Source organism: Typopeltis vanoorti, chromosome 12 (genome assembly GCF_054136105.1).
Source record: "Typopeltis vanoorti isolate ZY-2024b chromosome 12, IOZ_Tvanoo_1.0, whole genome shotgun sequence".
Taxonomy (NCBI): domain Eukaryota; kingdom Metazoa; phylum Arthropoda; class Arachnida; order Uropygi; family Thelyphonidae; genus Typopeltis; species Typopeltis vanoorti.
This window is the reverse complement of record NC_143560.1, coordinates 60,269,519-60,297,329: the sequence shown is the minus strand read 5'-3', so window position 1 is coordinate 60,297,329 and position 27,811 is coordinate 60,269,519. Positions and strand designations below refer to the sequence as shown.

Here is a 27,811-nt window from a genome sequence, read left to right as displayed (position 1 = left end):
TCCGACAACATTTTCAATATAAAATGTTTAGTTTTGTACAACTCGAGTTTTCTTTAAAAAAATTTTGACATCTTTATTTTTATATTCTAAATGGTTCATTTCAACATGTCTGCGCAATTTAGCTGGTGCTAGCAAACTATTTGATAAGATTTTATTACATAATATACATACCACATCAAGGGCTTCAGGACTTTCTGTGGTCGTGATTCTGAGTAATAAATAACTCGAGTTGTATTTATGTTTTTTTATGATTTAGCAATGTTTTAGTATTGACAAAACAACACTTCCCTTTTCCTTTATTCATCTGCTACACAAGTAATGCTATTGCCTTGATCTGCATTTTCTTCAGTATCCACTTTACAGTCTCATATTCACTAGAAATGTGTGAAATGCTTGCTACACTTTTTTTTAAAACTCCTCTCAACCAACAATCCATGATATTTTAATTTGGAGTATACACAACCATAATATTATAAAATTATCACAATTTATCAGGGGAAATGACTTAACTAGTGGGTAGGACACTATTTTCCCAGGCATATGGTCACTTCGCAACCGTATGCCTGAGAAAGGACTGTCCTGGGTTCGATTCCCATCGCCGACGTGAGGAGCTTAAGGATCTTCCTCAGACATAGCCACGTTAGCTGGTCTTGGGCATGGACAGCAGGGTTTTCTCCCCAGTTTATTTTGGGTTTTTCCTCCCGTAGCAGGCAAACCAGTCCCGTGAACACACTCAGCTACAGCCATAGAATATACCAGGAGACATATGGCTTGTCATTTTATCCTCAGGATGGGTATGACTTAGAAGGGCTTAAGATAGCTCTGTAACAGGCCATCAGGCCTAATACATAGAAGGGAAAAGAAGAATATTTTAAACTATTAATTAGAGCTCAAAAACTAATTTTAATTTAACCCCAATTTTATCAGCAGAACCCTAGATTCTGCTGATAAAATTTCCAACTTAGTTCCCAACTTAGGTTCTGCAGAACATAAGTTGGGAACCTCTGATCTAGTTTATCTAGAAAATTCTTCTCAATTAGCCATGTTAAAATTCCAGCAAGTCCATGAGGAGGAATGAATAACTTATATTTGGGTGCAACTTCCAGTAGTATGGGTCAATGTTGGGAGTGTGGAAAGTGTGAAAGTACCTATCTTGTAATGGGAAGTGGATTTTCAAAGGTGTCTCTTGTGGTACAACATAGATTGGGGTTGGTTTCTGTACCCCATCTTCCTGATTTAAAAGTGGCTCTATCTTTGTCAAAAGATATAGCTATTTTTGAACTTGGATATATCTGAATCAAAAATCAAAAATATACTATTGATGTCAGCCCATTCCACTAGCCCTTCACCATCTGCGTCATTATGCTGGTGTTTCCACCATGTATAGTGGGTATGACAGAATTCATTAATCTACACTGATCTTGTATCTGTTAATGATGAAAATCACATATTTACTATAATTGCTGAGGTTAATTGTATCATGATTATTAATGTCTATAAGCCATCTTCTGTCAACTTCTGGCCTGACTAGGTGCTTCTCACATTGGAACATCCTGGGGTATATGTGGGGAATTTTAATACCCACCATACATAGTTTATTCACAATATGATACAATGTGAAAAGGGAAAAGAGATTTATATTAAAAATTAAATATTGCAAATGATGGTCTTCCAAGTCTCTCTATCTTGAGCTAACTGGTAGATGTCAGATGGAGTTTTGCAGTTCAGCCTACTGATGGTTTCACATATGTATTGCCAAAATTGTTTGCATGCTCTTCCTCTACTGCATTTGCCATCTTCTGGTTTGTGAGGGATTCCAAAAAGGGCAAGACTTCAGGATGTCTGAGTTGATGCCCAAGCCATCTGAGTTGTAGTTTTTTGACTATACTAACAAGTGGTTCTTGCTTAGCCAGATTTAGCACAGCAGGGTTAGTGATGCAGTCCATTCAGGTGCATCCAAGGATCAGTCTGGGACATAAAGGAGTTAATTAGATCTGTAGTTTTTTTGGTGCTTATTGTCCAGGTTTGAGAACCATACAGGATGGATCTACTGGTTGCATGGTATAGTCTTAATTTTGTCTTTAATGATACTAATGATGATTTCCAGATGGGGCAGAGTTTGTTATGGAAGACTAGTGCCAGCTGTTTACTTTTTCTGGTATCATTTTCTGTATTGCTGATGTACGATCCAAGGTATTGAAAGTCCTTTACTCTTTCTAAGGGTTTATTGTTGATATGAAGTATAAAGTTTTCACAACCTATTGAGAATACTTTGGACTTTTTGATGTTGATCTGCAGACCAATGTTTAGCTTGTGCCTCTAGTAGATTGAGATGTTTTTGTGCTTTTGTTGGTTCTGTATCAATAAGTACAACATCGTCAGCAAAGCTAAGATCAGTTAAAACATCCACCCACACCATGCATGGTGTGGGTGGATGTTTTAATGTTAGAACCAAGATCTTCTTTGTTGATGGTCTGGAAGATATAGTCCAAGCATATTAAAAACAAATATGGTAAGTTAGTACATCACCTTGCAGGACTCTTGTTGTCACTGGAAATGATTCAGATGTTTCTGTTTTAAAGATTACTGTAGTGTTGTAATCTTTATAAGGCACTGAGATTGCTTGTATGAGTTTTGAGGGTAGACCACAGAAGCTGAGTATTTTAAACATTGCTTCTCTATTAATGGAGTCAAAGGCTTTTTTGAAGTCTATAAAGGTTAGAATGAGTGGCAAGTTTTTATTACGTGAACCTTCTATGAATCATTTGATGCAATGTATCTGTTCTACTTTACATCGTTTTTTTTAGAAATCCAGCTTGGTGTTTTCTTAAAAGTGGTGTTAAGTAACATTCAATTCTATTGAGTATCATCCTATTGTAGATTTTAACTGTGGTTGATAGCAAAGTAATACCTCTGTAGTTATCCATTCTATTAAGACTGCCCTTTTTGGGTATAGGGACAATAATTCCTTGTTTCCATTGTTGAGGTATTATTCTAGTGTTTAAAGCTTGATTCATTATGGCAAGGAGATTGGAATATGTATTTTTGAAAGCTTCTGCTCTAATTCCGTCAATCCCTGGGGACTTTCCTGCTTTGGTTTAATCTATTGCTATTTTTAGTTCCTTTTCAGTGAAGTCTTCACAATTTATTGGTAGAGCAGTGGATAGATGCAGGTCTGCTAGCTGACTTGAATGTTGGGGATTATCAACATTCAGTAATTCTTGAAAGAAGTTTTTCCATTCTTTCATCAAGTTCAAATTTACTGATGGCTGTCTGCCATTTTTGTCATGTGTGACAATCTTTCCACTTCTTTTTGTTTTATGGTGACAGATATAATTTATCATTTGTATATTTCCCAGGTCATTAGTTCATTGACCTTGTTATTTAAAATGTCTAGTTTATCTTTATTTATTTCATTCTTGTTTATTTGGTAGATTTTCCTTGCTTTATTTCTTTCATCTATATATTTTTCAGTTTCAGGGGTAATCCATTTTTCCGAGTCTTTTTTGTTGCTGCTTCCAAGAATTTTGTTGGATTATTATGTTTATTGCTTCAATGATACCCTTATACTTTTCATTAACTGGATCTTTAAGAATGTTCCATATTGTCTTCTGATGTGCTGTGGAAAGATGCTGCAATTTGTGGATTATTTAGTTTGTCCCAATTGTATTGTTTCTTTTTTAGGCTAGAGGCTTTTAGTGAATTGATCTGATCCACTGTCCATTGATTAGTATGGGGTCTATTTGGGAATGAGAACCATTTGGCTGTTCCCAGGTCCATGGTCTTCCTTTTGGATGAGGAAATTTGGTTTGGGTGATTACCATGTTATGGCTATTGCAGAAGTTCATAAGAGAATGGCCATTATTATTTGTGATTTCATGATAAGTGTATTTACCCACATTTTTAGTAGTATTGGCAATGTCTTTAACAATTTGGGCTTTAAAATCACCACCAATGAGTGTGACATTGTGAACTGGGATGTTCATGACAGTTTCAGAAAGATCTTTATAATAGGTGTCTTTGTCTTCTAGTGGAGCACATTCTGTAGGAGCATATGTGGATATTATTGTCATTTTCAGGTTGGTACTTATGGTTATGGGGAGAATTCTTTCAGACACTTTTTCAGTTGATGTTACTTTTTCTGCTAGTTCCTTCTTGAGCATTATTCCAACCCCTCTAGTACCATCATTGTTTGCTGAGTTATAAATAAATCTCCATTTTTTTTGTCAGCTGATGATGTTTTATTCACTTCATGATTGTCAGTTCTCCATCTATGTTCTTGTATAAATATAATGTCTATGTTGACTTTTTTCTGTTCCTCTAAGTAGCTCAAAAAATTTTCCAGTTTTCTTGAGTGTCCATATGTTATATGTTGAGAAGATGAGATTAGATTTCCATAATTTAATTTGATCGCACTTTCTTGTATTTTTATTCAACCAAGAACTTCCTGGAAGGCTTTGATCCTTGGTCTGTATAGTAACTGTATCAGCAGTTGAGGCACAAGTCCGTGTGGAAGTAGCTGATATTATCTCGTTTCCTTTCATAATCATTTAATATCCACATATTGGGTGATTGGCCCTAATATGTTTTACCAGTCACATTAGCCAGTAGAGAATTTACCTAGGGTCTCCATGGGCACCACGAGGAGGTGTGACTTGGATTTTTACTCCCAGATTAATGAATTCTGCATGTAAATTGCTGTATCACGCTGTAATATGTCACTGCTAAAACAGTATATATCCAGGAATATTTCCCTTAAGCATAGCTGAGCTTCACTATCAGTGGGATTTTCTTGTAGAGTGGCTAGATCAACTTTATTGTCCAATAAAAGCATGGATAGATAGTCACTTTTGGCCTTGATTAATTTGGCAGGTTCATAAGGTTGTTCCCAGAGTCTTTTCTGCTATTGAGAAGAACTCATTACTAATGTGTATGCTGTATTTACTTGAATATAACTTGCACTTTTTTCCCCAAAATGAAAGTTAAAAAATCATGGTGAGAGAGATATGCAGGGACTTTCGGAAACTAAAGTTTTTCAGATTAAAAATTAAATTGACATTTATAATTAAATCCTCAGTATTCATTATAATTTATAATTGCTCACATTATTTATAAAATGAACTTGATTTTAATTTTAGCATTTAAATTTTAATTATCAATGTTATTTATGCGATCGGCCACTCGCCTTCATCACACGATATATTTGAATCTTTAGCGACAATTAACATTGTCGCTGAAGATTCAAATTAGCGAAGGACTAATAAGAAGTGAAAGCTGAGCACGAAACAGACAGCAATGGTAGGCCAGTAGAGATACTGCAGCTATGAAGATTAACACTTCGACTGCAGTATTAACAAAAAAATCACGTGACTTGCTGACAAAGGCATGTCAATGATTGTTGAATGATATATGCACGTAAACACAAGAAAGATATTTAATTAACCAAATATTTCGGCCTGGAAATAGCAGACCATCCTCAGTGGTATTACAAGTTTTAAAAAACGATTGTCGAGTTGAAATGCTGATTCTCTTGAACCAAATTTCAAAATATCTGCAACTGCCATAACAATATTCACTATCTATTTGTTAAAGTTTTAAGCTTTTTTTTCCTTGTGCGAGGTATATGCGAAACTACTTAATTTCTTTTTTTTCGTAAAGTAAAATCAGGGGGTGCAAGATGTACGTGAGGGCGAGTTATATTTGAGTAAATATGGTATGTATGTAATCAAATATCAGGAGATCCTATTCAGAATAGTTTGACTGCCTAATCATTCTAGCTCTTTAGCATTACCTAGAATGGCTAGATTTGCATCCCTTGGAAAGCAGTAAACAGGTATAATGGATTGTCAGATGAAATTTTAACTGCTTTGTCAGTAAATTTGTTGAAGAAGCACAAGCACAAAAGATACTGCATGAGTGAGGAATGTGGGTCTTCTGTAGTGAGTCATAGGACTGTATGGAGATGCTCATATAATAATATTTGAATGCATATGTAAATTCTTATTTGAGTTTTGTAAATATGTAGATTGTTTGTTAGAATGCCATTTTGTTATCGTTAATAAAATTACAATTGTTTTTCTTTTGTTTCATTAAGATACAACTAGGCCACCAAGGAAAGGTGAGGAAAACGGAAAAAATTATTATTTTGTATCTCATGATGAAATGATGGCAGATATTGCAGCTAATGAATATTTAGAATATGGAACTCATGAAGAAGCCATGTATGGAACCAAATTAGATACTATAAGAAGGATTCATGGTGATGGGAAAATGGCAATTTTAGATGTTGAACCTCAGGTATATTGTCAATTTTTGTTCATAATTATCTATAATATATAGATAGATAGATAGATTTTTGTTTTAATATTACTTGACAAAATATACATTATTATTATTATTACATGGGCACCTTAATGGCATCCTAAGATTCATCACAAGTGACCCAAATAATCAACACAATATCTGTTCGTACCTCTTCTTGAAACCATTAACAGACAAAGCACTCACAACTGACTCAGGCAATCCATTCCATTCTTTCACCACTTACCAAGCAAAAAAATCTAGTCCTTCACATCCTTGATAACCACACTCTTACCCAACTTCCAGGGATGACCTCTTGTTCTGCCCCCCACTAGCAGAGTACAGAAACATTTCCTCTACATTTGAAAGAAAGGCAACAAAAAGGACTATTTACATATTACAAGAATATATTACAGAGAACACACACCACTTTTTTTTGACCTACAATAGAAAAGAGGCATATGATAATTGAATAAGAGAGAGGATCACTAGTCTTTTTGGTAACAGAGACAACATTACGGTTCAAGATTATTTTTTTGCTATCTTTCAGCTATGTTAAGTATATTGTCATCAGAAATCCCGAAAAGTACTAGTTGGGTTCCACTCTTCAATGAACTTGGCTACAATTCTTGTTTCTTTGTGATAGTGGTATTCTATGGAGAGCCTTCTTTGTAGTTTCTTGTGTAGGTTCCACATGAGATTTTGTTCCATCTCAGTGATTGATGGGTGTTGATTATCTCTTGTATGTGTTTAAGGTAGAAGCCATGGTACAGATGAAGAGGAAATTGCATATGCTGTGTCTCTTTTCTTCTGTAACTGTAAGTTCTCTTTCTATATAAAAGTCAATCAGTCTTTCACCTCTTTAATTTTGGGTGCCCAGTCCATGAGATACCAGTAGTCTTCTTAGTTGTGTGTGTAGTTACAGGTGCTAGAGGCAGTGTTCAGGACAGGCAATAATAGCTTTGTTAGTAGGACACATCAGATGTGTGTTCCAATGTACTGGGGATGTTTCAGAAGAGATATAGATCTGGTTCTCTAAGTTGGAATTTGTGGAGCCTAGTAGGAGATGGCAAAATGTTGTGCCATAGCCTCCACTGTATGTCTGCATCTGATCTGGTACACTGATTTGTATGGGAGATGCCATTGAAAACTGAATGGTATGTTCAGGTTTGCAGAGGAGGGAGATGAGGATGAATATGAAAAGTGCAATGTTGGAAGTGCTGACACAGGGAAGTGGCATATTTTCTTGAAGTTGGAAAGAAGAACTGATAGTGAGACTTCAGATGATACAAGATGAAAGGTGAGTTTGCATAATCTCAAGAAGTAATTCAGAGTCCCTGAGGCATGGTGATATCTGGACAGGCTTTTATGATGGCAGCTTTCACATATTGCCTTTCTGTTTTGCAGGTTATCAGTAGTTCCACTTTAAGTTATGGGTCAGGAGGTCCCCTGTGATTTTTATTCCTGTCCAGTTTTATCTAGAAAAGAGAACATACTGGCTAGCTGTGGAACAATGTTTCTGTTTGAAAACAGTGGTTCCGTAAGCACCTGACTGCTGATCCCATCAATGGGCAATGATGTTCTGTATTTTACCAACACCATTGAGCATCTCTATAAAAAGGAATAGTTTAGTTGGTGATGGTGCAGTACTTGACCATTCAGAGGATTGTGGATAGTGTATGTTCTCTGGTGGATGATTTCATAATGTAATTGAGATTTGTTGCATAAGTGTCTTAAGGAGAGAGATGATTCTGAAAGATGTGATTTCGTTTTTGATGGAGCTTGGTCTTCCTTAATTGGCTTTAAGACTGCCGAGTACATTAACCAGACAGTTTTGTTACAGAGGAAATGTGTGATTGTGTTTTGGATGTGGTGGAAAAAGTCTTGGGGAGGTGTTGGGGGGGGGGGGTGCTCAGCACTTTGCAAGTATGCCAGAGCACACTCACAGCTATCTGGTTGATAATTAATACTCTTCCTTTGAGTGAAGAGCATTATATGCTATTCCATTTTAATAGCACTTGTTTTAAGTGGTTATGCAGAAGTGTCCATTTCAGCATATTATATATTTGGGTTTTGCCAAGGTGTCTGCCTAAGTATTTTTGTCTTTGATTTGACCAGGTATATTCATTCAGTTTCTAAACTTCCACCTGCCTGTCCTCAAGTCGGTGAGTTTTGTAGAATTTAATTTGGCTCCTGAAGCTTGTGCTTATAGTCTGTATACTTCATTGATTACTTCAATTTCTTCATTATTATGTATTATAATAGTGGCATCATCAGCATATACCGATAAGCTGATTTTCAGATGCTGTTCAGTACTGCTGGTTTGTCTCAATATCATGATACTGTCTTTTTTTTTTTTTTTTTCCATAAATACTGTTACAACTTCTGCACAACCCTGTGTTCCACATAGAATTGTGTGAGCCCAGCTCCGTTAGTGACGCTATGTGCAATGAATGCTTGCATGTTTATCAGTAGAGAGAGTTGTCTAGCTGTACAGGTTAATATGCAGTGGGGAGATTATGCGAATTATGTAGCTGTAACAGCACTTCATAAGGTTGGAATGCAGCAACCTGTTATTTTCAATATGCTAAAAGCACTTGGGATCTAGGATGTTTGTGAATCAGACTATTAACCGTTATGACGATAGAAGAAGACATATCTGACTGCCAAAGAACAGGTGAACCACGCTGCGTTAGGATGCAACAGCTTGCGAGGGCTGTGAAGGCACACCTCCACCATAATCCTGCGAGAACACAGAAAGTGATGTTGCAAGAGATGAATGTTTTGCAGATAACAATGTCGCATGTACTAACTGATGACCTAGACGTGAGAGCTTATTGTCGTTTTATGGAACACTTCTTAACACCACAACTTATGCAGTAGAGAGTGACAAAATCAAAGGCACTTCTCTGGTGGTATGCAAACATTGTACATAGAGATATTCTCTTCACACATGAGAAGATTTTCACCATTGAAGAGTTATTTAACTGCCAAAATGATCGAGTATATGCCTTGGATGGTTGCCCTGGAATTCGTGGAGTTTAGTTAGGATGGTTAAGATGTACCACAACCTCCACTGTATGTCTGCATCTCGCCTGGTGCACTGAAAGCTGAGTGGCAGGTGCAGAGAGTGAGTCAGTATGTACTGAACTGAGGTATTAGTATATTTACTTGAAATTAGTAGGTAGAAGTGGAAGAGAGATTTCAGAAAAATTTAGATAGATGCACACACATGCATGCACACAGAGTGATCTCTCATTTATCCAGCCTTCAAATATCTAAAATCTCAGTTATCTGATCCTTGAATAAATTAGTATGTAGTTTGGAACACATGGTATTGTTCCAGATGACTCAGCTCATCCCATCTTGGCTTCAAGAAATCTTTCTAAGGATTTTTCAATTAAAAATTAATATGCTAGCCTCATGGTGGACAAGTTGTTCTCATCCACAATCTCAGATAAAATATACTAAATAACCTAATGTACTGGATCTGGTCTCTTTATCCAACTTTGAAGCTCACAGACCTAGCTATTATCTTGATTACCTCTTTCATTGCTCGTGTAATTATCATTTTTCCTCCTCATCCATGCATAATCCATCCAAGTGTTTGCTTATGTGGATTGATGATATGGTGGAGGAATATCATCAATCCCACAGGGTGATGCCCACAGATGATTTTGACTTACAATTACCTCTACTTGTATCACCTAAAGGTAATTATTTAGTTTCAAATTCCAGTTATAATTCATTCAACATGTAAACTAAATAAATTCAAACAAATAATAATAATAAAATCCCAGTTTAATGTAAACATTTTAAATTACATAAGAATAATTTACCTCACATAATCCAAAATATGTTTATCCAGTTATAAAATTGATATAACTAAGAATCAGTTCCCATTCTTAGTTCTTCATTATTTACAAATAAAAACATTATTGAAGAATTCTATTTTGTGCAGTTTAATAACTTAAAAATAAATAACTTTGAAATTGTGAATATTTTTTAGTTTATCAGTGTGTGTATGTCCTGAATAAATATCAGATGTTTTATATTTTTAATGACAATACTTTAAATTGAATTGAAAATATATGAGGTCTAGCAGAAAATTAATGAGACAAAATTCATATAAAATCATGTATTAAATTAATTGTCTGATACATTATGACCACCTTCAAAGTACCCCCCCCCCTGCATGAAATGCACTAGTTCCAATGTTCCTTCAATGTGATATAACAGGATTAGACGTCCTCTTCTGTTAGCTCATTTACCCCTCTCACTGCTCTTTGGATTATTTCTACAGTTTCAAAATGGGTAACTTTCATCTTGATCTTGGGGAAAAGAAAAAAGTCACATGGAGGGAGACAAATTAGCCAAAAAATGCGTTCCAATACTGGAATGCCTTTTTTTGGCTAAATACTCACAAGTTAACAGTGCAGAATGAGAAGGCCATTGTCATGATGCAGAAATCAGTCATTCGTAGTCACTCCCGTAAGACTTTGTTTTCACAACCATTCAAGGATTTCTTTGTAGTAAATTTGATTTGATTGATGGTCATTCTAGGAGGTACAAATTCTCAGTGGACCATGCCATGGGTATCAAAAAAGATGACAATCATGATTTTCATTTTGGACTTCCTCATGCGTGTCTTCTTCAGTCGTAAAGAATTTTTCGCACTCCAAACTTTGGTGTTTCATTTTATAATCACACTAAAAATACCAGTTCTCATCCCCAGTAATAACATGATCTAAAAAAATTGGGTTCAATTTGAAATTGGTCCAGCATTTCCACAGTAACATTGTGACAGCAATCTTTTTCATCATCACTGAGATTTTTTAGAACCATCTTTGCGCAGATCTTTGGCATTTCCAAATCTTCAGTTAAAATCATATGAACATTGAACTGAGATTATTTGGAATGCTAAACATCGATCTTTGCAGATGCAGCATCATACTCACTCGATGTTGTTGTTCATTCTTGTTGTGACAGGCCATCCTGCAGGTTGCTCATCTTCCACGCCTTCTCTCTCTCTCCCCTCCATAAACATTTGAGCAGGTGATAAGAAATCATTTACCATATACCTGCTTAATTTTATCAAATGTTTTTGTAGCACTGTTCAGTTTAACGCAAACTTTAATCACGTAACATTGTTTGAGATTTTGCTTCTCCATTTTCTTGACAAACACATCAGATGAAACATAACTCAACAGGGATTTACCCTAATGATGAGAAACTGGTACTGACAGAAAGAGTGGGAATCACTCTGACACTGCATTTGTTAATCACTCTAGCATACTATGTTTGCTATGTGCCATAGTAGCGCTGTTGATTCGACAATGCTGTCAATTGTCACAATAAAAAAAAAAACTCGTTACTTTTCTGCTAGATCTCGTATTATGTTAACTTATATTCATTTCAGTTGAATTGATTGAAGATAAATATATTGTTTGCTTCTTTCAAAGGAGCAAACATTAATATATCTTAGCCTTTTTGCTGGTTTTATAATTAAAGCTTTTCATGTCACTGAACATTTCTCTCCCAAAACTATTAGAATCAGGAATTAAAACGTTAACTTCCCTTTGTTTCTTGGAATATTTGAACATAGAAAATTTTTGCCAGAAGAGTTAACATAAAATTCAGGGTAAAGCACTGAAGTTATATGTCAAATATGACTCAACCAACTTGTTTGCTGTATGCCTATCTTTTTAATTTGAAGAATAAATGAACTATAAGATGTTCATTTATTGTTCCTGACTCCATGCCTGATCAGTGTTTTTTATCACTGTGCTGTCATCACTGCTTGTTTCATTTAGCAGTTTTTCAAAGTAATTACTCCATACTTCAAGGATATCTTTTTCTCCTGTTTTCATGTCACCTTTATCATCTCTAATTCCTTTTACAGCACTCTTTCCTCCATTCCTAAGTTTCTTCAACAACCTCCAGAATATTTTGCCACCTTCTTGATATTTATTTTCTATGTTCTTGCCAAAGTCCTTCTGTGACTTTTGTTTAGCCAGTTTTACACAGTGTTTTGCTTTCTTACATTTGTCTCTATATTCTCTAAGAGCACAAGCTGACTTATTTGACAGGAACTTTTGGTATGCTTTCTTCTTTTCCTTCACTGCCTCTTTAACTTCCTGTGTCCACCATGGAGTTCTGATTTTTCTATCCTTACAGACAACCTCACCACATGCCTTTCTGGCTAAATCAATCAGTGTTTTCTTCAGGGCTTGTCACTGAATCTCCAAGGTTTGGTTACTGTTCTCAAACTCTTTCATTTTTTCTTCAATCATGTTTGTGTATTTTAGTTTATAGTTCACATCTGAGAGCTGCTCAACTTTTATTCTCTTTAAAACTTTCTTACATGTTATTCTTTTCAATATGAAATTCAATTTTATCCTGCTCAAGACTAAATAGTGATCACTTCCAATTTCAAATACTCTGTACACTCTGGTGTCCTGCACCAGTGAGAAAACATTACTATCAAAAATAACATAGTCAATGAGACTTTTCTTATTTCTTGCCTCTTCTCTCCATGTGAATTTGTGCACATTTTTATGTTGAAACATTGTGTTAGTAATAAGCAGTCCATGTCTTGAGCAGAAATCCAACAGGTATTTGTCATTATTATTAGCTTTGTTCTTTTCTCCAAATTTTTCCAAAATATTTTTGTATGTCTGACAATCATTTCCTACTCTGCTATTTAGATCCCCAACAAGGACCAACTTTTCCTTTTTTCATTATGTCAGTTGCTTTCTCTAAAGTCTCAAAAAATTTCTCCACTTGTACCTTAGTAGAACCTTCTGTGGGATCATAGGCACAAATAAGTCTCATTGTCTCCAGTTTGCCATTCTGATATTTGCCCACATTACTCTACTTGAGACTACCTGCTATTCAAGAAGAGTAGCCTCATATTTAGTGTTGAATACTATGGCTGCTCCTTGTTTTCCTTGATTGTCATTGCCTGAATATAACATTTTGTATTTATTGCTCAGAAAGATCTCACCAGCTTTTGCCTTTTTTTTGTTTCACTCATCCCTATTATGTCGATCTGGTACTTATCTAATTCCTCAGCTAGTTCCATTTCTTTGCCATTCAGGCTTATGTTGATATTTCCAATCTTGAACTCTGGTGAGGTCAAGATCGGTTGAGTTGGGGTGTGTTTTAAGATTTGTTCCAGTAGCTGACTTTCTGCTGTTTGTCCTGGTTCCCTGGCAAAAACAAGGGGGCCCTTGGTTAACCAGGTGATGTCCCAGCCGGCATGAAATTCTGTCATGTTGTACCATCATTTTATATTTTGTTTTGGACCAAAAAGAATACAATTTAGTCGTCTAAATCCTAAATTGCCAGCCCATCCTCATTCGTTCAGTATCCAGGTAGATACTTAATAGTGTGCACCATGAGAAGGTGAAGATTGGACATTAGGTCAGAAGCCCTGGTCGGTTTTCCACATCCCTTTAAAGGCTATGTGAAGGTCTCCTCTCAATTATACAGTTTTGACCATTAAACACCTCTTTGAGTTCTCTTGTGCCAATATTGTTTGTCAAAATTTATTATACAGGGATGCTACTCACTCAAGGTGCTTTAACTCTAGTTTAATTTGCAAAAAAAAAAATAAAATAAAATAAATTAAAATGACTCATTCATTCTTCTCTGGCTCAATCAGCTAGCCTTTTCCAACCAGCTGTGGAATATTTTTAAATATCCATTACCAGTTTGCATTTTACTAATGCAAATTAAACTAATTCTTTTGATAGAATTATTAATTTATTTGTTATGAAATTGAAATTTATGTTGTTTGTTAGAAATTGAAAAATTCAGTGTGAGCATTTAATCAATCAGTGACAATTAAAAATAGCTAACATTTTCATAATTCTAACCAAATATAAATTTGCATTATGAAAAGCAAAAAAAAAAAATGCAATTTAATACCTGAAATTCATACTTTTTCTTATTACATTTCTTTCAGGCCTTAAAAATTCTTAGAACAGCAGAATATACACCTTATGTGGTTTTTATAGCAGCACCCACATTAACAAATATCAGGGATGTAAGTAGCATACATGTATTGTGTTTTTTTGCTAAGTGGTGAAATATGGGATATTCTGAAAAAAAGTTCAAAAGCATTGAAAGCATATATAAGATGCCTAGCCGTTGTCCCAGTATATTATTAACATATATGAATGTATCTTACAATAAACAGAGAAACACATTGCTCTGGTTTGCACAAACACTTTGCTTAATAACTGTTTCTCATCAAGAATGAAAAGATTGTGTTTATATAAAATTTCAAAATTTTATATAAACACAACAAAAATTTATTGAATTTTTGAAAAAGAGTTGGGTGTCTTAAGTTTCATGGATAGGTGACAGGAGACTAAAGGAAAACGTATACACATATGTATTGAAATGTGGGTAACCTTTGCTTGGCTAATCTTGTTGGAATTGTATATCTTCAATTAGCTATCAGTAATATCCATCAGTTGATCACCTTTACTGCTGTAAGCTGATTAAGGCATCTAATTCCACAGTATTTGTCATTTAAGCATATATTAGTTGATTTATTGGAAATGTTTAATTCCACATTTTTCTTCAAATTCATGTGATCTCACCACAATAGGAGATTTTTGCCACCAGGTCCAAAGCTGTGTAAGAGTTTAGGTAAGAAATGTACTGTATTACCCTTATTTCAGATAACTGTTAAACTTGATTCAAATTATTATCTTCTCTGTTCTTGCTCTCTTTCATTATGGTACATTCAATCTGTCACAAATAAGTAACTTGGCTTTAAGTAAACCTAATTAATGCTACAATTGTGCAGTTTATTCTATCTGCATAGTTTGTCTGTTAGTTGCATTGTATTGTCTGTCTGGTTTGTCTAGTTGGATGAAAATCCCTATGACCTCTCCATGAAATTAACTAACTCAACTTCAGTTAAAAAAATGCTTATGTAAAGGTTCTTCATATCCTAAATATTTTAAACCTAGCTAGGTCTTTCTAACCAACCAAGATACATAGGTTCCATTAATAACTCATATGGGAACTTTTCTTTTGTTGGATGAAAATCCCTATGACCTCTCCATGAAATTAACTAACTCAACTTCAGTTAAAAAAATGCTTATGTAAAGGTTCTTCATATCCTAAATATTTTAAACCTAGCTAGGTCTTTCTAACCAACCAAGATACATAGGTTCCATTAATAACTCATATGGGAACTTTTCTTTTACACAACTTTTTTTTTAATCAGCAAATGGCCAGAAATTACCAAAAACCTAACACTCAACCTGGATATAAATTTTATGTTGTGCTACCTAAAGTTAAATATATAATCATTCTCTCTCTGTACATTTATTTAGGCATATGTTTACAAATGGACTGCATTTGTTTATTCATTCATTCATCCTTTCATCTCGCAAAAGAACTCAAAAAAAAAAAAGATGAATCATTTTTGATGAAACTGAACATTTAAGACTGAGAAGAGTGTGCTAAATAAGTTTAATTTTTGTTAAAATTAGACAGTAACGATGACCTGCTACGTTATGCAAGTAATGCATGCTGTAAAGCTGCCTTTTCGCACTGATGATTTTAATTATTTCCTTTGGACATCTGTTTACTAGTGGTCATAATCTTGCACTTATATTTTATTTACTATATAACAAACCATGATATTGTGAATTCATCTAATGTTACATGATACAATCATTTCCTAATTGCTCCTTAGAACAACCAGTGTATGAATATGTATAACACACAAATAAATGTATTAGGTAAAAGGAATATATTTTATATTTATTATATAGCTTTAAAATTTATTACTGAAAATACAGTAGTGGTATATGGTGTTTTGTATGACAGTGGATTAATACATTATAAATGAAGTAAATGTATAACAGAACTTTTTTCAAATTTCAAATCCTCTGCTAAAATTGGTACTTGCAAAAGAAAAAAAAAATCTCACATGGAGAAAAGGTCATTGCCTACAAAGAGGAAAGATAATTTTAACTGCACTGTAACAGTGCTTGCAGAAGAAAAAAAAAAAAAAACATTACTATATACATATAAAGTAGCATGTCTGATCCCACTCAGAGGGAGCCCACAAGTATAACAGAGTGGAGAACTAATGCTGACAAGATGCCTCGCCACTTGGAAAGTTAGTGGAAATGAAAGTCTGCATGCAAGGATCAGCAAACTTCAAGGGTGAGATGTCTTAGCTGTAGCTAGGAGACTATAAAACATCCAGGAGGTGACAACGTATGACTCTCACAGCAGCAGTATCACAATAAAGTGAAAAACTTGCTAACAGAAATGTTAACTTTCCATCTTTTCATGGGAAAAACCCATGGAAAGATGGAAATATAAATCAATTCAGATGTCATATTTTTCTTATGTAAGCAAAAAATTTTCAGCATCATAATATTAAAATATTCTGGAATATCAATCTGTGATAATTGTGGGTGTTTTTTGCTTGGATAAAAAGTAAACTATTCTAAACAAGATTTTTTTTTTTTTTTTTTAATCTTTTACCAAAGCAGAGGCTTCATGAAGATTAAACTTCAAACAAACTAATTTGGGATACAGATGCCTCAGTTTTGTCCTTTAGTGAAATTTTACAAATTTCACTAAAGGACATTTAGTTTGATCATGGATTTCCTAAAATTTTTTCAAAGAAATAAATGACCAATCCATTATTTTAATATGCTGACTGTGCATTTTTCTCTGCAACAATATCATCATCATCATCAAATTCCTGCCATGTACCCTCAAGGAGTGCACAGGATATGAAGTACTACATGAAAAATATACATCATTACTAATTTCCTATTTACAATTTTCCTCCAAATCAGTCTGTTACTAGTCGAGGCTCCAACATTATCAGATCTTATATTTCTATCATCTAAGGCACTTTTTACCATATCAATCCACCACCTATATCTTGGTCATCTTCTGGGTCATTTTCCTGCCAAACTGGCAGAGAACACTTGTTTTGCTAATCTTTCCTTGCCCATTCTGTTTAAATGACCATACCACCTGAGATTAGCTCTGATAATGCATTCTTGGATGCTGACAATGTCAAGTTCTTTCCAAATATCCTCGTTTTTAATATGATATTGCCATTGATGCCATCTGTTCATTCCCCTAATCTTTCTCAGGACTATCATATCTGCAGTTTCTAGTTTTTGGTAAAGTGTTTTACTTCTGACCCAGCTCTCAGATCCATAAGTTAAAACTGGTTTGAACACTGTCTTGTATACAGCTAATTTAGTGTTCCGACTAATTTCTCTCTTATTCCATATGAATTTATTCAATTGACTTCTTACCATACCAGCTTTGTTGATTCTGTTGTCTATTTCCATATTTAATTTACCATCTTCACTAAAAAATCGTACCTAAGTAGCTGAAATGCTTTACTTGTTCTATAGGTTCTCCATTCATAATGCAGTTGACCTTTTCAGTGCTTCTGCTTATTTTTATTATTTTTGTCTTGTTATTGCTGACCTTCATACCATATCTATTACAACAGTTATTCAATTTAGTCAGGGAATTTTGCAGATTTGTTGCGGATTTATTTAGAAGTATAACATCGTCTGCATAAAGCAAAGAGCTGGCATTAACATCTCCAATTTTGATATCAGGTTTAATGCCACTTTCCTTCATAATGTGATCCATAGAGATAATGAATAACAGAGGAGATAATGTACATCATTGTCTGACACCAGATTTAACATTGAATCATCTTTCAGTACTTCCTTCAGTTCTAACTGCTGAATTACAACTCAAATAAAGACTAATTAAGTATTGCTTGTTATAATACCTCACTGACACCATATAACTGTGGCATATTGAATAGCTTCTCTCTTCGCACCTTGTCATATGCCTTTTCCAGATCTACAAGACTTAAATACAGAATTTTGTTATATTCCCATGATTCCTCAACTAATTGTCCTAAAGTGAAGATCTGATCCTGACAGCCTCTATTTGGCCTGAATCCAGCTTGTTCTTTACCAGAATTCTCTTCCACAATCCTTTTCAACCTTTTCTCAAGTATACTTGCATAAATCTTACCAGGAACACTCACTAGGGAAATACCTCAGTAATTCTCAGATTCAGTTTTATTTCCCTTTTTATATTTGGATATTATGAGAGCTCTGCTCCAATCATCAGGAATTCATCCCTCTGTCTAGGCCTTCTGAACTATGCAGTGCAGCCACTGTAAGACTTTTATACCTCCATACTTCAGGATTTCTGGTCTAATATCATCTATTCCTGCTGCCTTTCCACATTTCAAGACTTTGATGGCTTTTTCTACTTCAAGTATGGATATATATTCCTGAATGTATGCCTGTTGAGTGTTTTTTACCCCAGTGCTATCACTGCTTGTTTCATTTAGCAATTTTTCGAAATAATTACTCTATACGTCAAGGATATCCTTTTCTCCAGTTTTCATGTCACCTTTATCATCTCTAATTCCTTTTACAACACTCTATCCTCCATTTCTGAGCTTCTTCAACAACCTCCAGAACATCTTGCCACCTTCTTGATATTTATTTTCTATGTTCTTACCAAATTCTTTCCATGACTTTTGTTTAGCTAGTTTATACACTGTTTAGCATTCTTGCATTTGTTTCTGTATTCTCTAAGAGCACAAGCTGACTTATTTGCCAGGAACTTTTGATATGATTTCTTCTTTTCCTTCACTGCCTCTGAGAAAATTCCAATTACAGTAGATGCACTGTAACGAAATGAGTTATGACAAACTGCCAGACTAAATCGCCACACTAGAATCAATACTGTTTTAAGCTTGCTCTTGTGAATATTTAAAACCTTAAACGCTTAAACCGTTTACTACAGAAAACTGAATTTTGTAGGAAATCATGCCTGTGACAGAACACAAAACATTGGCAAGAATCATAAAGTACACAAAATGACAACATGAAAAAGTACAAATGCAAACAATAATGGAAGACATGTAAGAATGAATTAGAATAGTAGGAAATTATAAAATAGTGAAAATCCAGAGTTGTAATTTGAAATGTTACATTAATTAATATCACTTATCTGAAATCATTATAATGAACTATGCTTGTTTCCATAAATTAAGGAACAAAGATTAAAATCACAATAGCTCAAACTGTATGATGAATTTTTATGCAGTTTGGTGAAAAGCAGTATGAGGTGTGAAAGAAACTCCTACAAAAATTGTAAATGAATGGTTTAATTTAGTAACAAATGGGTTCATGAAAAAATGGCCAAAAACAAGAGGTCAGAATGAGATTGCCAAAGTGCATCAATGTGGTAACCCCTCACAGAAGTACAGCCCTCACACATTTCATACTGTTTATATTGGTGTTCCGGTGCCCAGTTGATAATAACAACCATTGCTGCTGCAAAACTCTGCTTAGTCCCCCAAGGTTTTGGGAAGGAAGGTCAAGAGTATCAACATGTCTACATAATGTATCCCAGACATGCTCAGTAGAATTAAGGTTAAGAGACCTGGCTGATGAGTCCATTCCATATATATAATAGTCTCTTCTTGAATAAATTGGTCCACAAGTTTCACTTGATGAGGACAAGCAGCATGTCTTGTAGGATAAATGCCTTTCTTATTGGTGGACCTATATATGGACGAACATTAGGGGTCTGGGATCTCATCGAAGTTGTAGCATTCATGGTTCCACTGGGAAGCATGTATGGGTCGATGTATCCATCCAATGAGATACCTCCCCAACCATCACACTACCTCCACCATAAGTGTCCCTTTCATAGATGTTAGAGGGGATGATAACATGTCCATAGTTCTTTCTCTCTCTCTCTCTCTCTCTCTCTCTCTATATATATATATATATATATATAAAGCAGTACCAGGTGTGCTCTGATCTGGAGAGAACTGAGGATAGGTTATCATGCCTCTAATATCCATGAAAGGAGCACTTATGGTGGTCATCATGATGTTATGGTTTGAGGTGGCATCTTGTTTGGGTGGATGCATGCTTCCTAGTGGAACCACTAATGCTGTATCTTATGGAGACAAGGTCCTGGACCTCTGTGTTCATCTGTATGCAGATGCTTTGGGGTAGACATTTATTCTAAAGACAATAAATGCTCCTTGTCATGAAGTGAAGTTCTTGTTCCTGCTTTGTAACTGGAAGTGAGCAGTTTTAAAGTTCACTTACTGCTGTTATTTTCAGATTAATTTTTTATTTTGAATAGTACACATATCACATATTTAGCTCACTATGAAGATTTCAGGTATTGACATTAACATAACATTTTGAAATATAAATGTTATGTTAACATTTATATTTCAAATATAAATTCTGAATTTTCATTTTTTATAAGTTCACACTCTTCTAGTCCTCTTTTGTCTTCCATTATTGTTTTCATTCATACTTTTTCATGTTTCCGTTTTTTCCAAACCTTTGTATTCGGCCATCAGTGTATAATTTTTCTGTGATTTCTTTTGTTCTATTTCTAGCCCTTTTTTTTTTTTTCTTCACAATCTCCTGTGTTTCATGGGAATGAGGTGGGAGGGGTCTGTCTCTTTTCCCTAAAGTCACAAAAAATGATATGTGCATGCAGACACTAACACTGGGCAAATGAGACTGAAGAAAGGTAATCAAAATTGGGCTGGAGTCTTAAATGATATCCCTCCCCCTAGTGGGCTAGATTGGGTTTGATTATTGGGCTGAAGATCTGAGGGTGCTTCCCAAATTTGTTGAGGTTTGGAAAGTTATTCAGGACTGAGGGAGATGAGGAATAGACCGTCATGTTTGTATTTGATTCAGTATAATAGTGGCCTTCCACAGGATATGCTGGAAGAAGGCCACTCTATTACACCACAACAAATGCAGTATGATAGACTATTCCTCGAATCTGCCTCAGCCCTAAAAATTTTCCAAACCTCAACAAATTTGAATGCATGAGACTGCCCCAAATTTTGGAAGCACTCATCCTTGGATCTTCAGTCCAATGGCCAAGACCACCCAATCTTGCCCACTTGGGTACCATTTAGGACTCTAGGCCCAACTTTGGTTGCCTTTCTTCAGTTTCATTTGCCTAGTGTTAGTGCATGCATGCATGCACATATCATTGTTTTTTGTGTGATCTCTGATGATGGCAATGTGATGATGCCAAAATATAAGAAAGTATTAATTAATGCCTCTACCAGCCGAGGTGGATAAATAGTGAGACCGAATTGCACTTCTTATCCATGTTATTCAATAGGTGTTACAGAATCGTATCCAGATTTAGCTGGAAATCTAAAGATGTCCTAGCTGATTGGGGAGATTAAAGTTATTATAATTAGTATTTTAGTATATGTTGGTATTTTCTGAAAAATAATAGTAATGCGTAAAATATAAGATAGGGATGCACTATCTCCACTCTTATTCATCTCTCAAAATCATATTATGGTGGAAAACAGCAATAAACTAGATTACAAGATTGGAAATGTTAAACTTAGTTCCTTTCTTTATGGAGATGATGTTATAATACTAAATAAATTTCTTGTAGGCCTACAGGATTTCTTAACTAAATTGAATAACTACTTTAACATTTGGTATAAAAATGTAAATGAAAATAGGAAGTCTAACATGAATGAAAATATCAACTGTATCCTGAATGGAAAACCTATATAAATTATTTTTGACTATTTAGGCATAATTTTTTGGAAATTAACAACAGAATAGCAAAGCAGGTGTATGATAGGACGTCAGATTTAAAAAAAAATAATAATAAAAAAAATATATATATATATAATGGAATAAGAAAGAAAGAAATTAATCAAAACACTAAATGTATCTGTGTGCAGTCTTAACGCCGATTTTGACTTCTGAATCTGAGAGCTAGGTTAGAAATAAAAAATTTGATCACAGATTGGAAACCACAGATAGGAGAGTTCTCAGAAAGATAAGGGAAATGAACAGATATATCAATGGCTGAAACATATCACAAAACGATGAAGATATTAGGAAGGAAATTGACATTCTTAGCATTCAAGAATGATTTTGAGCAGAGTTGATCCTGATTTTATAGTTACTGTTTAGCAAAACAGGTGTTTGATGCCATGATGGCAAGAAAAAGACCTGTAGGAAGGCTAAAATATATGATCTTACAATATTCAAGGACTGACATATAACACAATTTGAGGAAAATTGTCAATTGGATGTTAGTTATAATGTAAACTCTTCATGTAGTACTATCAGAATATCTTGAATGCTAGCTGAGAGTATACATTAAGAATTTGCTGATGATGCAGTTCTATAGTATCAATATTAACCCCAACATTGAAAGTGTGAAAAAAATGTGTGTGTGTGTGTGCTGTGTGTATGGACAAGTGATTAAAAAAACAGAAGGGAACAGTTGGTGTTTTTTTAAAAACAGGTGGATGTTGTGGTCCATTAAGAATACAAAGTGAGGAAGTCTGTTCCAGAGGATAGAGCTACATCAAATGAAAGAAGGTAGTTGGTTAAACAGGCTTAATGGATCATAAGTGAATGTTATTTTTAGCTGCTCTTATTTTTAGATTTAAAGAAAGGTGGCAGAATGGAAGTGATTTCAGCAGAACTGCACCCATCAACATACTTATAGAAAAGATATACTCCAGAAACAAAATGTTTGAGAAAGTGATTGGAGTGAGCATCTGTGACAAAAGCAGTTTATGATGCTGTCCAGAATGTTATGTGTACCACTACTTCAAATATGAGAACAATAGTTCTCATAAGATTAGCAGCCATGTAAGTAAAAAGTAGTGCCTTGAGCAGGAAAGCACACGTGTATGCGAGAAATCAGTGCAAGGAGATCAGTGTTTAAATCATTGGTTATGGAAGATCTTGAGGCTTGGGAAGTTTGATTACTACAAGGTGTGCTGAATAAAGAGAAAGAATAGAAAATCTATAAAAATTATGTATGGAAGGAATACTGTGGGCAGAAGTCTGTTAGGGACTTCGAATACTCTGCATCGGTAGAAAAATCTAAAAAAAAAACAGAGCAATGTAATTGCAAGTTGGCAAAGTAATTCCAAAAAATGAAAGGTATACCATAAAGTGACTTATGGTGTATATATATATAATTGTTTGTTGATTATAGCTGTGCCCAACCTGATGAACTGTCTTGAGTAAATGAGTTTCTCCCAAACTTGAGAAAATTGGCTTGCGTTGAGCAGTAAGCAACATCAGCTAGGATATCATCCATTGTGGCTCAAGTGAAGGGAACCATATTGATTGTCTCAGAGAGTGTCCTCCAGGATTGGCTGTCAGTGACATCTGTTATTTCAAAAGAACTAAAGTGAGGACAGTGGGACAATATTTTAATTGCTTCTTTCATCCTTTTTTTAGAATGGGCTGAATATTAATTGGCAACTACCTTACAATAGGACAGTAAGATAGTCACCAGATGAGTATGAAAGAGTGATATAGGATTGTCTGTTCTGAAGTGCAAGTATAGAGTACAGTTTGGGAGGAAGGAGGGCATCAGGACCAGAACATGCTTGTATTTGAGCTATTCAGGATTTTTCTGATGTGGAGATATGATGAGCTGCTTTTAGCATGTTGAGAGATAGTATGCCTTAGTCTTCTCCTGTATGTCAAAGTTTCAGGAAAAAGAATGATACCATGATGTTATGAAAAGACAGTAATTTTACAATAGCCTTGATGAATGATTAAAGGTAACTGCAGTTTCAGCAGGTGACAAATTTTCTGCACTTGGCTTTTTCATAGTTGAACTTCAAACTTTTGATGTTTTTGGTAGCTGATGTGAACTGCATTGTAAGAAAGAGTGTGGAGCTGGTGTTTTGCTCTGATGCTGGCTTTAATATGCTGAATTGAATCTTCTGCTTGAACTACCTTGATGTACAGGTGCACATGTTGGAGAACCAAGGCTTTGATAGTTATTGGGTATTTTGGGTGGAATTTAGCTAGGTCAAGTGTTTGGATCAGAAGAGTGGAAACACTAATCAGACCATTGGAAAGAAGAAGAATAGAAATTACAGGAAGTCATCCTGTTTGGAACAAATAGTGCCTAAGAGTTGAAAGTGGCTGAGGAAATGGCATTTTGTAGAAGGGAGACATGGGCAGGGTTGTCTGAATTACAAGTATGAGACTGGCATCTACAGTATGTCTGGAAGAACTGATTAAGAAAGGGTCAACGATGTTGGGATCATGGTGAGGATTGGCTAGTATTCTAGTAAGTAGGTGGACAGTTTGCATGCATTGGGTTGCTGTTAATAGCATATACCTCAGCATTTCTTCAACTGCAGGTGAATGGAGATTTGGAAAAGGGCAGCCAGTTTGAGTTTGAAATAAGATTTAAAAAAAAAACATTTCTTGTTGTCAGATCTCTCAAACACTTAAATACTACTCTGTGAAAGAAATTATGGTGAGTGTTGATGTATACAGTAGCTGCAATTTAAGGTGTTAGATAGCTAGAACTTTCTAACTTTCTTAGATAGTTAGAACTATCTAGTTAGAAAGGTGTTAGATAGTCTAGATAATAAACAAAAAAATATGTTGATATGTAGGATACTAATGTCGAAGTGTTTTTCTTTTATCTCTTTTATCTACAATAATATTATTTAATACTTTTTGTGGTTGATGATTTAGAAAAATTTGCAATAGAAATGTTCAAGGAAAGCAAGAGGCAGAAGGATTATTAGTTAACTGGTAAAGAAACCTTCTGGCAATAACATCATGCTGTACGCTGAATGGTGTACATGCTCGGTCATTACAGTTTACCAATTGAGGATAACATACGCAGTACCTAGGAATAGGAGATAGGAAGATAGAACCTAGTCTCTATCCTGCAGACCAATAGCCACTTCAATCCCAGTTAAAAGCACTCAGTGGTTAAAATTATCTACCACATATCTAATTAACATCACTTCCAACTGAAGAAGGATTTTTTTGTGGCATCACAAAAGCTCTGGCAAAGTTGGCAAAAGATTCATTTTTGGAAAATGGCTACACCATGGGAAGATTCTAATTGACTTGACAGGAGAGGCTGTATGTTGCACATCACAGTCCCTTTGTTGCAAAAAGTTGTGTTTTAAACTATGTAATTCATTTCAAATTAGTTTGAATTTATATATTGATATAAAAATCATTTTAGTGGTCATGTGTAGCACTTGTATAGAATTAGTGTTGTTTTTTTCTGTTTCATTATGTTTTTTCTTTGGAAAATGAGTGTATTTGTGTAAATTTTTTTTGTTTTTAGAGTATTTAGTATCTTTATAACATTTTTATTGTGATATTTTCTGCATGTCACCAACACGACGAATAATGGCAGCAAAGACCATGTTGTCTGGCGATTTGAATTTACGGGATTTTATTCAGTGCGAAATGTATTCGTCGAGAAAATTAAAGAATATGTAGAAGGAAATTGAAACTGGAGAGAGAGAGAGAGAGAGAGAGAGTATGTATTAAGTTTTTCAAAAGTGAGTGTCTGTTAGTGACAAGAATGCAACAAATACTGACGGTAAGATGGAAAATGATGTTATTAATGTCGAACATGCAGCCATGGAAATAGAGGAGAACGAAATGGATATTAATAAAGAAATTGCATGCTTAAATGTTATCCTTCAAAAAGGACAAAGTGTGAAATTGAAAAACTGTGGAAGCGGCAAGAGTTAAGCAGGGCTGAAAAAAAGGTGATCTGAAGGGATAATAAAGACTGACTGAACAAACAAGAAAAACAAGTTAAGGAGAAGATTATGTATGGTGACTCAATGATCAGGGGCGTACTTAATGAAAGTATGACAAAATCGTGTTTCCCGGGCGCAAAAATTCATAATATTAGCCATGCCATCCAGATGCAAAAAGGTAAGTTGAAGAAAATTATTGTCTTGGTTGATACAAATGATTTCAGAGGTGAGAAGTATATAAGGGAGAAAGGAGTTGTTAGAAGAGGCAAAGCTGAAGTGTGAGAAAGTGAAGATTGTAAGTTTCCTACTACACTATGATAGAGGCGAACTGAGGAGGACATTGATAGCCAATAAGTCTATACATTGATTATGCAAAAGGAATGATGTAGAATTTGTGGATCTGCTCTGTTTGACAGAAAGAAGGATTTGTACACTGCTGATGGACTGCATCTAAATGGTTTTGGTGTTAGGTGGCTGGAGAGAGCTTGGCTCACTGAACATGCTGTGAAGTGCAAATTCAGGGAAACTTAAGCATTTAGAATTGAAGCAAGTTAGTTTATATGAAGGCACCCATGAGGCAAGTGAGTGTGAGAATGACCAAGTGAGGAATCTAGTCTCTGAAGCAAAAATATTGAATAGGGTAGTCAATTTAGAAAGTAAAGGTGGGTGGGTGGGTGGTGGACTAAAGGGATGCTGCAATTTCTATACTAATGCCAGAAGATCAGGAACAATAGGGAGGAGTTTTTGGCATTGGTTAGTGCAACCTCACCAAAAGTTATAGGCATTAGTGAGACTTGGCTAACAGCAGTTGATGTAGTTAAAGGAATTGAATGTGAAGGGTTTATTATTTTCAGGGAAGATAAAGAAGATAGGATGAGGGGAGAAGTACTGCAGATGAATTGCAGCCAAAAAGAATAGGAAACAGGCAGGAGAATGGCTGTTCATTTGAGGCAATCTGGCATGAGTTTAAGGCCAGTAAGACAAAATATTCAGTTGGTTGTTGCTATAGGCAAGGAAGTTCCACAGATCTAGAAGACATGCATCGACAAATTAGTACAATGAGTACAGGTTGAGTGATTATTATGGGGGACTTCAACTATGAGATATAGACTGGAAGGGAGATCAAGATCACATGGCAAGAAGGAAATAGAATTTATATTCCTACTAAGAGATAATTACTTAAGGAAGCATGTAATGGAGGGAGACTAAGGATGGAGAGTATTAGACTTAATCATAGGATCAGAAGAGCTATCCATAAACAAGGTGACCACATTCCCTCCGAAAGAGACCATGCAGTCATGAGTTGGGAGATTGTAAACTATGAGGAATATTCTGTCAAGAAGGAGTATTTGTGGAACTATAAGGCAGGTGATTATGACATGCTTAGGAAGAAGCTTAAATCTGTACCAAGACAAACACTGCAGTGTAATGATGTTAGTAGTGCATGGGATATAGTTAAGGGTTCATCTAGAGGAAGAATAATTAAATTGCATACCTAGGGTAGGAAGGGTTAATCGGTTAGAAGTTAGATGGATGAGTAATATCATTAAGCACAAACTGCAGAAGAAGAAAATGCTGTTGAGGGTATATAAACAGAAAGGTGACCAACAAACTCATGAACAATACAAGACTCAGGCAAGGAAGGCAAAATCAGATTATGAGAAGAATAAAGAACTAGCTGAGCAGGCCAATGGAAATCCCAAATAGGAAGAATGACTATGGAAGATTAACCTTAATGAGCGATGATGGTAATGAGGAGACAGAAGCAGATAAAACAGTTCATTTTGAAAATTATGGACTTTACAATGTGTTATAAATAACTATTTTTAGTTATAACTTAGTTATAAATAACTAAAAATAAATATTTTTATAAAAATA

General features: G+C 35.0%; 1 protein-coding gene across 1 annotated transcript in view; it reads left to right on the top strand.

Annotated features, from left to right (window-relative positions):
• Positions 1-27,811, top strand: part of LOC150100826 (peripheral plasma membrane protein CASK-like) — a 710,225-nt gene that overhangs the window by 659,839 nt on the left and 22,575 nt on the right. Inside the window, exons 20-21 of the mRNA XM_090401913.1 lie at positions 6,095-6,297; positions 14,270-14,350. Coding sequence (XP_090258039.1) covers positions 6,095-6,297; positions 14,270-14,350 — 284 coding nt within the window. The remainder of the gene's footprint in view (positions 1-6,094; positions 6,298-14,269; positions 14,351-27,811) is intronic.